The 12,297-nt window shown below is 41.7% G+C and overlaps 1 protein-coding gene and 1 long non-coding RNA gene across 2 annotated transcripts in view; both read right to left on the bottom strand.

The window, feature by feature from the left end:
- Positions 1 to 12,297, bottom strand: part of LOC310648912 — a 468,719-nt gene that overhangs the window by 284,970 nt on the left and 171,452 nt on the right. The window lies entirely within an intron of this gene.
- CRHR2 (corticotropin releasing hormone receptor 2) overlaps positions 1 to 12,297 on the bottom strand; it is a gene marked incomplete at both ends in the record, with an annotated part of 148,461 nt that overhangs the window by 27,019 nt on the left and 109,145 nt on the right. Inside the window, one exon of the mRNA XM_083377017.1 lies at positions 11,265 to 11,371. Coding sequence (XP_083233143.1) covers positions 11,265 to 11,371 — 107 coding nt within the window. The remainder of the gene's footprint in view (positions 1 to 11,264; positions 11,372 to 12,297) is intronic.

Raw genomic sequence — 12,297 nt, 5'->3', positions numbered from 1 at the left:
GTCGGCTGGTGGCCCCCAGGGGGAGGGCCTTCTCTGTGGGCGCTCCGGCTTTATGGAACCAACTGCGGGTCGAGCTCTGGACGGCACCTGACCTTCGCTCCTTCCGACGCGGTCTGAAGACCCATCTATTTGTACAAGCCGGCCTGGCCTAATGGGGAAATGTTGGGGTTTTAATGGGGATTTTTAATGGGGATTTTTATATTGTATATTGTTACCGACTGTTTTAACTGGGCTATTATTTAATTCTTTTTTAATTTTTGTATCTTGTATTTTTTATGTATGCCCTGTTCACCGCCCTGAGTCCTTCGGGAGAAGGGCGGTATACAAATACAATAAAACTAAACTAAACTAAACTAAATTTGACAAGTTCTTGATTTTGAGATTCAAACCCCAGAATTCCCTAGAAGTGGGGATCATACCGGTTGGGGGATTCTGGGAGTTGAAGTCCCAACATAAGAAGTTATGGAATAGTTACTAAATTTAAGACATTTTGAAATTAATAGAAAATAAGAATGTTATACTGTATTATTAATTAGTTGATGTAAGATGGTGAGAAATAGAATATATTCAAATAGATAAGACGTGTATCTTGAATATTAGATTTTGTGATGAATTGGGATAAAGGGAACAAAAATTGTGATTTAATTTTCGCGGCTAGACTTAATTTAATTTTATTTTAATTTTATATTGGATTGTTTTTAAATTTTGCCTTGTGAACCGCCCTGAGTCCTTTGGGAATAGGGTGGTATATAAACCGAATGAATAAATAAATAAATAAATAAATAAATAAATAAATAAATAAATAAATAAATAAATAAATAAATAAATAACTGTGGTCATTTAAAGCTTGGAAAGTATAAATACTAAATACTAAATGTTAAATTTAAATATTAATGGGAAACTAAAAATTGGGGAAAAAACTAACTAGGACATTGATAGTATATAAAGATGGAATGTTAAAATAATTAGGATATATATAAACTAAAAATTATTGATAAATGTAAGAAAGTAATTGATATAATAAGAATTGTATCAGACAGTAAACACTAAGGGGAAAACAAGAGGAAATATTTAATGTAATAGTTTGAGACTTGTACTAAAGATATTTGCATTGAATTATCGATTAACTCAGCCACCACGTTGCTTTTTAAATATTTAAATGAAAAACTAAAAAAATCAATAAAACTTTTTTTTTAAAAAAGTTATGGAATGGAAGGAATGAAGAAGGCTAGTACAAAGCGTTCATAACAGCTTAGTGACTGTTTGAAGTTCTAACAGCACTGAAAAAGGTGACTTTCACATTTAAGACCGTTGCAGCATCCCTGTGATCATGTGATCTGTTTTCAGACGCTTGTCAACTGGATCATATTTATGATGGTTGCAGTGTCCCAGGGTCACGTGATCTCCTTTTGTGACTTTCTGACAAGCAAAGTCAATGGGGAAGCCAGATTCACTTAACAGCCGTGTTACTAACTTATCAGCTACAGTGATTTACTTAACAACTGAGGCAAGAAAGGTCATAAAATGAGGCCAGGCTCATTTAACAAATGTTCCGCTTAGGAACAGAAACTTTGGCTCGTAAATCAAGGACTACTTGTATAAATGTCAGGAGTGTGGATAATGGAACTTAATCCTACAGGAAATTATTCTCGTGATACAGAACAGATGTTGTCTTTGCTATTATTAAATGTGGGTGGATAATGAGAAAAAAAAATCAGCTAAGCTTTAGATCTGCCTGTGTTTCTCCAAAGAAACATGCAATTCCTTGTAATTTCAGCATGGTTATTATAACAAGGAAAAGATAGCATTAAATTTGATGCAGCTTTGTAGCCAAAAAGCAGCTATGCTAAGATTTGACACATTCTGTATGTGCACAAATCTGACATTTGACACATATATGCACATAAGGAAATATATGCTCTTAAAGGAAAACAGCTGGTGTGGTGATACAGGTAGTCCCCAATTTACAACCGCTCATTTGAAGTTACAACAGCACTGAAAAAAGTGACTTTTGACCATTTTTCACTCTTATGACCGTTGAAACATCCCTATGGCCACATGATCGAAATTTGAATGCTTGGTTAAGTGAACAATCTCTATGGCTAAACAAGTTGTTAAATGAATCTTGACCCATTTTGCAACCTTTCCTAGCAAAGTAGTTAAGTGAATCACTGCGGTTTGCCAACGCTGCTAACATTGGATGAAATGTAGCCATCTTTTTCCTTTCGCTTTTAGAGTTAGATGTTGCTGGGAGGGGTGTGTGTGAATGAGAGTTCAGCTAGACATAGCAACATTAAACTTAGCATGAGAATCAAGGTTACTGAACTCAGAGCTGATAAAGAATGGGCGGGCTGGAGAGCTGGAGAGGAAGCCCGTGCTTCAGGCTAATTGGGGAATGTGATTTATGACTGTTAATTGGAAGAGGAAATTGTGCTTTGATACTAGGTGCCCTGGGGAGGGGAATTCAGATTTTGTCTTCAATTATCAACTTTCAGGGACTGGACTCGAATTTTCATATTCACAGGCACCTACCAGCATGAAGTCTGTGCTGCAAGCTGGCTGGCTATAGACTGTGGCCTTTGGCAATATCACTGTTCTTATTATAGCTGGTGCTTCAAAATTTGGTGAACTGTGGGCAGAATATATTCTCTTTGCAGCTTTGTTGTTTGCAGTTACTATATTTTTTGCTATTATGGCCTATTTTTACACCTATGTTGATCCAGCTGAAGTTGAAGCACAGTTTGCAGAACATGAAAGAAAAAGAACAACTGGAAAAAGATAAACATACGTATGAAAATGAAGTTGGATCAGGTCTACAAACTAAGAGGTGAAAATATGTTTGAAATCAGAATAAGAATGTAAATTAACACGCAACACATTGCACCTGAAGTTTGAGATTCATAAGGGACGAGCTGGATAGGCTGCCTTATTGAACAGGAATGAGTAACGAGTACCACAAAATGAATGCCCATGCCTGTGGCTGAAGATTAAGAAATCAGTTCTCATGTGAAGAACAGAGGTTTTTATTTTCTTAGTTATTTTATTTTATTAGTTATTTTATTTTTATTATTTTATTATTATTTTATTAGTTATTTTATTTTCTTATTTAGATAATATCTGAATACAGTTGTACTTGGCCATTGTGAAAAGACATTCAGAGTGTTATTTTTATACAGAACTACTTTAATTTTACATGGAAGAAGGTAAAAAAAGAGCCTTGGTGGAGCAGTGGGCTAATGCCTCCTTAAGTAACACCAGCTGCCTGCAATTAGTGCAGGTTCGAGTCCCACCAGGCTCAAGGTTGACTCAGCCTTCCATCCTTCCGAGGTGGGTAAAATGAGGACCCAGATTGTTGGGGGGCAATAAGCTGACTTTGTAATAATGCCGCTTGGGGGGGGGGGGCGAAAGCCCTAATAAGCAGGCATATACATAGAATGAAGGCTATTGCTAAGCACATTGATTTGTGCTTCTTAGATTGTAAGCCACCCTGAGTCTTCGGAGAAGGGCGGTATATAAATGGGATTAAAAAAAAATGCTCATAGCAAATAGACATTTATGTCTCCTGCTATACATAGGCCCAATGATTTGCAAATGTTTTTTTTATGTAAGTGCCAATATTATGCTTCTCGAATAAAAGATTCTTTAAGGTAAACAATGCCTCAAAGTTCTTTTAAAGAGTTTCATCTGCTGGAACCATGACACAGTTGTTAAGTTAGTAAACCTGGTTGTTAAGTGAATCTGGCTTCCCCATTGACTTTGCTTGTCAGGTCAGAAAAAGGAAATCACATGACCCCAGGGCATTGCAACTGTCATAAATATGAGTCAGTTGCCAAGTGTCCAAATTTTGATTATGTGACCATGGGGATGGTGCAACGGTCATAAGTGTGAAAAACGGTCATAAGTCACTTCTTTCAGTGCCATTGTAACTTCAAACAATCCCTAATTTTTTTTTTTTAAAATTAATTTTATTAGTATACCGCCCTTCTCCCGAAGGACTCAGGGCGGTGAACAGGGCAATACATATTAAAAAACAAGATACAAAAATTAAAAAAACGATTAAACAAATGCCCATGAATAAGTTAACACACATTAAAATAGATTAAAACAGGTTAATAAAGCCCAACCCCATCCCATCAGGCCAGGCCAGCTTGTTTGAAAAGGTAGGTTTTGAGATCGCGCCGGAAGGAGCGGAGGTCAGGCGCCATCCGGAGCTCGACCGGAAGATGGTTCCATAAGTCCGGTGCGCCCACAGAGAAGGCCCTGCCCCTGGGGGCCACCAGTCGACATTCTTTGACCGGTGGCACCCTGAGAAGGCCCTCTCTGTGGGAGCGTACTGGGCGGAGGGAAGTTGATGCCGGCCGCAAGTGCTCCCCAAGGTATTCCGGACCCATGCCATGTAGGGCTTTGTAGGTCATTACCAACACCTTGAATCTCACCCGGAAGACAACTGGAAGCCAATGCAGCTCGCGGAGCAGAGGTGTAACATGGGAGTGTCGGGAAACTCCCAATACAACTCTCGCGGCTGCATTCTGTACCAGCTGGAGCCTCCGAGTGGTCTTCAAGGGTAACCCCATGTAGAGAGCATTGCAGTAGTCCAGACGAGAGGTCACAAGGGCGTGAGTGACCGTACGTAAGGCATCCCGGGTTGCAAATGAAGGGTTGTAAGTCATGAACTGCCCACCAGGCTGGCTTTTGCAATTGACTGATGGTGAATTTGTTAGCGATCTTGATGATCAAATGGTGCTCTAATTGTTTTGCAGCCAAGAAGCCTATTAATTATTTTTTTGTTCCTATTTTTGGCAGACAAAGGCCTTACGATGGAGAACGCTGAGCCTTCTCACAAATGTGAGCCACAGCAATTAAAAAGATGGACACTGGCAACAAAAATGAACTTGCAGCTAAGTGAAATTCTAGTGTTCATGCAATCTAGTGTTATCCATCATTCCATTCAGTCGGTATTTAGGCACCGATTAAAAACAAACTCATACATTTTCAAAATCCTTCCTAAAACATGCAGGTAGTCCCTTTATGACCACAATTGAGCCCAACATTTCTGTTGCTAAATGAGACATCTCTTAAGTGAATTTCCCCCCTGTTTTACGACCTTTCTTGCCACAGATATTAAGTGAATCCCTACAGTTCTTAACTTAGTAAAACGGTTGTTAAGCGAATCTGGCTTCCCCCATTGACTTTGCTTGTCAGTAGATCGCAAAAGGGGATCATATAATCCTAGGACACTGCGACCGTCATAAATATGAGTCAGTTGCCAAGCATCTGAATTTTGATGACGTGACCATTGGGGATGCTGCAACAGTTGTAAGTTAATTATTTCAATATCGTTGTAACTTCAAATGGTCACTAAATGAACTGTTGTAAGATGAGAACTATTTGTCTTTTCTTATTTGCAATGGGTCACAGAAAACAGTGAGACACACATATGGTACTTACATCTTCTCACTCAAAAAACAGGCAGTCCTCAACTTATGGCCATAAGTGAGAGCAAAATTTCCATTGCTAAGTAAGGTGGTTGTTAATAAGTCACTCCTGATTTTACCTTTTTCTGCCATGGTTGTTAAGTGAATCACTGCAGTTGTTAAGTGGACCATTCAGTCATTAAGTGAATCTGTTCTCCCCCATTGTCTTAGCTTGTTGGAAGCAAACAAATGGCAATCTTATGATGCCAATACGTTTCAACATGTTCTAAATACAAGCCAGTTGTCAAATATTCAAATTTTGATTATGTGGTCTGTGGTGGTGCTGTGGATGCGGTTATAAGTACGAGGACTAGTTTTTCTTTGTTGTAATAAACGGTTGTAAGCTGAGGTCTATTTCATTTATTCTAAACAATGGCAAACTGACTTTGCCTTGAATGCACTGAGATGAAGCTCCATTAAAACTGACTTTTGCCTGACCTCAAATTTAGATGTTTTGACCTTCTTCCTGTTTGTATGCCTCAAGACTTTGGTTAAGTGGCTAGATCTCATTAAGAACTATGAATCATTTGTTCCCCCACTCTTCTTAATCATGGTTAATAACTCTACCTCTTGGCTGCTGAATTTCCTCCTACATTGTTTTCTGCAATTTCCTTTGTTCGCATTGCCTTATTTATTTAAAATGTACCTACAGCACAATATTGGATCACAGAACGCTGTAAGGAACAAAGTGCGGCAAAATAAAAAAAAGTGCTAAATGCACAATTTAAAATAAAGGTTTTTTTTTCTTGTTTGCAAGAGATGTTAAATTTCTTAACAGTCCAAGGGCTAAACTTTGCTGTTGGATGAGAAAAATTATGCATCTTTGATACAAAACACCTCTGAAGGGTTGGCAGTGTTGATGCTTATTTAGTTATTATTCCCTACCTGATAAATATTCATTGATCTTGCAATTGTGAAGCATCTGCTTTTAAGCTTACAAGCTTGATGCACACATGATGCCAGTAATTCTATGAAGAATTATTGATGAACTAAAAGCCCATTACTGATACAAGCATATCAACTCCAGAACAACTCAGGACATAAAGAAAACGGTCAGGTTTTGATTTTCAAAATGTACACCTAGTTTTTTTAAAAAGAGTGGAAAAATGAAATTGCCAAGCTAGAAAATGAATGGTGCATTTAAGAAGAAGAGGCATTTTACTAACTTTACCCCCCACTAAATTGGAGAGAAGACGTGATTACAAAAAAAATCTCATTTATAAACCAGGAAACTGTTTGGTCTAGTGGTGAAGGTACCAAGCTAGAAATCAGGAGACTGTGAATTCTAATCCTGCGTTAAGCATGAAAGTCAGCTGGGTGACTTTGGGCCAATCACCAGGAGATGATGTGTTCTAGTCCTGCCTTAGGCATGAAAAACAGCTGGGTGTGACTTTGGGCCTATCACCAGGAGATGGTAAGTTCTAGTCCTGCTTTAGACATGCAAGCCAGCTGGGTATGACTTTGGGCCAATCACCAGGAGACGGTGAGTTCTAGTCTCGCCTTAGGCATGAAAGCCAGCTGGGTGTGACTTTGGGCCTATCACCAGGAGACGGTAAGTTATAGTCCTGCTTTAGACATGCAAGCCAGCTGGGTATGACTTTGGGCCAATCACCAGGAGACGGTGAGTTCTAGTCCCGCCTTAGGCATGAAAGCCAGCTGGGTGTGACTTTGGGCCTATCACCAGGAGACGGTAAGTTCTAGTCCTGCTTTAGACATGCAAGCCAGCTGGGTATGACTTTGGGCCAATTACCAGGAGACGGTGAGTTCTAGTCTCGCCTTAGGCATGAAAGCCAGCTGGGTGTGACTTTGGGCCTATCACCAGGAGACGGTAAGGTCTAGTCCTGCTTTAGACATGCAAGCCAGCTGGGTATGACTTTGGGCCTATCACCAGGAGACGGTAAGTTATAGTCCTGCTTTAGACATGCAAGCCAGCTGGGTATGACTTTGGGCCAATCACCAGGAGATGATGAGTTCTAGTCCCGCCTTAGGCATGAAAGCCAGCTGGGTGTGACTTTGGGCCTATCACCAGGAGACGGTAAGTTCTAGTCCTGCTTTAGACATGCAAGCCAGCTGGGTATGACTTTGGGCCAATCACCAGGAGACAGGGAGTTCTAGTCCCGCCTTAGGCATGAAAGCCAGCTGGGTGTGACTTTGGGCCTATCACCAGGAGACGGTAAGTTCTAGTCCTGCTTTAGACATGCAAGCCAGCTGGATATGACTTTGGGCCAATCACCAGGAGATGGTGAGTTCTAGTCTCGCCTTAGGCATGAAAGCCAGCTGGGTGTGACTTTGGGCCTATCACCAGGAGACGGTAAGTTCTAGTCCTGCTTTAGACATGCAAGCCAGCTGGGTATGACTTTGGGCCAATCACCAGGAGACGGTGAGTTCTAGTCCCGCCTTAGGCATGAAAGCCAGCTGGGTGTGACTTTGGGCCTATCACCAGGAGACGGTAAGTTCTAGTCCTGCTTTAGGCATGAAAGCCAGCTGGGTGTGACTTTGGGCCTATCACCAGGAGACGGTAAGTTCTAGTCCTGCTTTAGGCATGAAAGCCAGCTGGGTGTGACTTTGGGCCTATCACCAGGAGACGGTGAGTTCTAGTCCTGCTTTAGACATGAATGCAAACTGAGGCTCTCATTCTCTCTCTTCTCTCTCATTGGACCAGCCCAACCTATCTTCCTTCCAGTGTTGTAGTGAAAATAGGAGGAGAAACAAGTATTAGGAATATTCACTGTTTTGAGCTATTTATTAAAGCAATAAACGAAGGATAAAAATATTTTTTTAAAAAATCAGAAAATAACCCCACAATTCTTCCCAGCATTTCATTCTTGGTTTTTATTCGGGCGCTCCGGAGCTGTGGAATCAGCTACCGGTAGAGCTCCGGATGGCGCCCGATCTTCGCTCCTTTCGTCGCGATCTCAAGACGTTTTTGTTTGTACAAGCCGGCCTAGCCTGATGGGGATTGGTGGGGTTTTTTATTTTTTGGTTTCTTAATTTTATCTTGGGGTTTTATAATTGTATACCAATTGTTTTAACTTGGGCAATCATTTAATCTCTTTTTAATGTTTGTATTTAGTATTTTACTCTGCCCTGTGAACCGCCCTGAGTCCTCAGGGAGAAGGGCGGTATAGAAATATTATTAAATTAAATTAAATTAAATTAAATTTATTCTGCTTTAGCTGTTTAGGATATGGAAACTTCAGCTGAGTGATCTTGCCGGAGAAATATTTTTCTTTGCTCTTCAAATATTTTTTAGCCTCTAAAAAGAAGATTCTGCTTTAAACATGTTGTTAATGATGTGATTGGATTCTGCTCCTTTTCACATTAAGCAGCCCAGCACATTTCTGATTCAACGTTAACATTAATGAGGGACATGTCCATTAACGAATTTTGCTTTTATTCATTCAGGGCTGACAATTGTTTAGCTGCGGTCAACACGATCTCTTAATATCCCATTTTGATTTGGGTCACTCCACGCCAGGCAAACTCAGTAGCAAAAATAGCAAGTCGGGCTCAAATTCTTCTTCTCATTTTTTTTCTTTTCAAAAATAAACCTTTCCAAACAGACTCAAGATATTACTATAATTCTTGGGTTTTTTTAAATGCCTTGGCTGCACAAAATTGCTTGATTGCATGGTTGATCTGCCCACACACAGAGAAAAATGTGATTTTAAAGGACAGATATATGTTTAACTGGCTCACTCCAAATTCACCAGCTAGTTTTTAGGTAGCCAAAGGTGAGGGGGGGGGGAAAACCAGCATCTCAAATCAGTTTTAGCCACAAAAACAGGGGGGGGGGAAATCATACATTGTTTTAGTCTTTAAAAATATCTCAGCAATCAAAATAGAAGGTGAAAAATGTCAAGAGGTCAACGACTTCCTCTCCCTGAGAAGGGCAACTGAGTCAAAGCTATGGTGGCCTCCACTATAAGGTTGTTGTTCTATTTTTGTGGTTTTCAGCAAGAGGAGAGGTAAACAGTTGCTTCTGTTATTGCTCACTTCAGTAATGCTTTCTTTGGAAGATCTTCTTGGATGGTCAAGTTCTCATTCCCCCAGTCCCTAAAATAGTATTTTTATCTGGCACGGGGGTTCCTTAAGGAAGGAAGGAAGGAAGGAAGGAAGGAAGGAAGGAAGGAAGGAAGGAAGGAAGGAAGGAAGGAAGGAAGGAAAGGAAGGAAGATTGCTCCAGTGGTTAAGGCACAAAGTTAGAAAGTAGAAGACTGTGAGTTCTAATCCCATTTTAGGCACGAAAGCCAGCTGAATGACTGTGGGCCAATCACCAGGAGGCAGTGAGTTCTAGATCTGCCTTGGGCATGGAAGCTAATTTCAAATATCTCTAATACGTCTTCATCTTCCTATTTTCTGCACAACAACAATCCTGTGAGGTGGGCTTGGCTGAGAGAGAGGGACTGGCCCAAAGTCACCCAGTTGTCTTTCATGCCTAAGGCGGGACTGAACTCACAGTCACCGGATGATTGGACCAAAGTCACCCATACGACTTTCATGCCAAAGGTGGGATTAGAATTCACTATCTCTTGGTGACTGGCCAAAAGTTACTCAGCCGCCTGTCATGCCTAAGGCGGGACTAAAACCCACTATCTCCTGGCGACTGGCCGAAAGTCATTCAGTTGGCTTTCATGCCTAAAACAGGTCTAGTACTCCGTGTTTCTAGCCTGGTTCATTAATCACTAGACCCAACTGACTCTTATTGCAGCTCTACAGTTGCGGATTAATCTGAGGATAAATGCTTATTTATTTGATTTATTTAAACTATTGATAAAGCTGTTGATCACATAAAGCAGTGACTCTGAAGGGTGCGTGAAAATAAAAATATAATTTACAAAATAATGTAAAGTACACTTGGATCTAAAAATATTTTTTCATTTTCAGTTAAAATCCATTTTCAATCCATGCACACCAAAACCCACCAACAGGCGTGATCCAGCCTCTCCACCCAACTGTCCGCAGGAGGATCCAATCCATTGATGCTTTGCAAAAGCCAGCTATCTATCTGTCCATCTATCCATCCCTCTCTCTGTCTATCCATCCATCCTCGATCCATCTATCCATCCCTCTGTCTGCCCATCCCTCCCTCCTTCGCTCTATCCACCCCTCTGTGTATCCCTCCCTCCCTCTATCCATACATACATCCCACTCACTGCCCATCCCTCTCTCCCTCCCTCCCTCCATCCATCCCATCCAACCATCCATCCATCCCTCCATCCATCCCATCCAACCATCCATCCATCGATCCATCCCATCCATCCATCCATCCCATCCAACCATCCATCCCATCCAACCAACCAACCATCCATCCATCCATCCATCCATCCCATCCATCCATCCAATCCAACCAACCATCCATCCCACCCATCCCATCCATCCAACCATCCATCCAACCATCCATCCAACCATCCATCCATCCATCCATCCATCCATCCCATCCAACCATCCATCCATCCAACCATCCATCCATCCATCCATCCATCCATCCATCCATCCATCCATTCATCCATCTCACTCACTGCCCATCCCTCCCTCCATCTATCCCACTCTCTGCCCATCCCTCTCTCCTTCCCTCCCTCCCTCTCTCTATCCATCCATCCATCCCACTCTACCCCTGCCTCCATCCTTCTATCCCTCCATATCTCTGGGGAGAGGAACATCCGTCCACTGCTATCTGCAACCCTCATTTCATTTTTGCTGTTTCCCATCACCCCTCCCCCTGTGACTCCTGCTCAGCCAAGCCCTTGGCAAAGCTGGGACTCTCTTGATGAAAAAGGGGTAACTCACCGCAAGCAGAGGAACAATAAGAAAGCCACGATAAGAGCCCCAATGGAGATGCAGTGCCCCAAGTAGTTGATGATCATGGCCACCTTGTAATGGAGAGCAGGCTTGGTCTGTGAGGCAGGAAAGAAAGAGGAAGATGGGACCTCTCATAAAACCAAAAGACCGGAGATGAGTTGGTCAACAACAGTTATTCTTACTGGGGACATGAGGTGGGCAGAACTAGGGGCTGAGAAGAACAGTGGAGCTCATGAGGAGGGTGGTCTAAGTGTGTGAGGTGGACAGATGGAGACCGTTGATGGCTTGGATCAAGAAGAACCTGGAAATTAAGAACTTGATCCTGCTTGGTCTGAAGAAGCCCCTTCACATGTAGAACAAGAAGACCAGGAGATGTACCACCAACAATCACACTTTGTCCACCAGGCTTCTGTATACAGCCAGGATCCAACAAGGAATAAGAGAATCCTAACCTAGACCAGGAGCTTTATCTCCTTGACCCTTCAGAGTGTCATTTATTGAATGGTGGAAGCCATGAAATGAAGAGACGCAGGAATCCTCAGCTCGGCCAAGAGGCAAGTGACAATGGAATGGCTACTCGGGGTAACTTACTAAAGGAAGCCAGAGCTGATCAGGGCCAGATATATTCAAGTGGGTCAAAACCTCCAGATATTTAAGGAGGAATCTGGCTCTGTTGCAACCCTGGTTTGGGGGGGGAAAATTGTGACTTGCTTCCAGAAGCTGTGGGTGCTCCAACACTGGAGGTTTTCAAGAAGAGATTGGACAGCTGTTTGCCTGAAATGGTAAGGCTTCCTACTTGAGCAGAGGGTTGGACTAGAAGGCCTCCAACCAACCTTCCATTATTCTGTTATTTTGACTTCCTCACATCTCAAAATTGACTTCTTTCTCGTCTGTTCTTGTTTTGAGGCTGTTTTCTTGGTGAATTAGTCTGAACATAGCAAAGAGAGATCCATGACCTGGTTAACCAGGAAGAACGTCTCTTTCTGAGGGCAGGATGCATTTCCAATAAAAGGAGATCCTG

Source organism: Vipera ursinii (genome assembly GCF_947247035.1).
Source record: "Vipera ursinii genome assembly, chromosome: Z".
NCBI classification, from domain to species: Eukaryota; Metazoa; Chordata; class Lepidosauria; order Squamata; family Viperidae; genus Vipera; species Vipera ursinii.
This window is presented reverse-complemented; position numbering and strand designations above follow the sequence as displayed.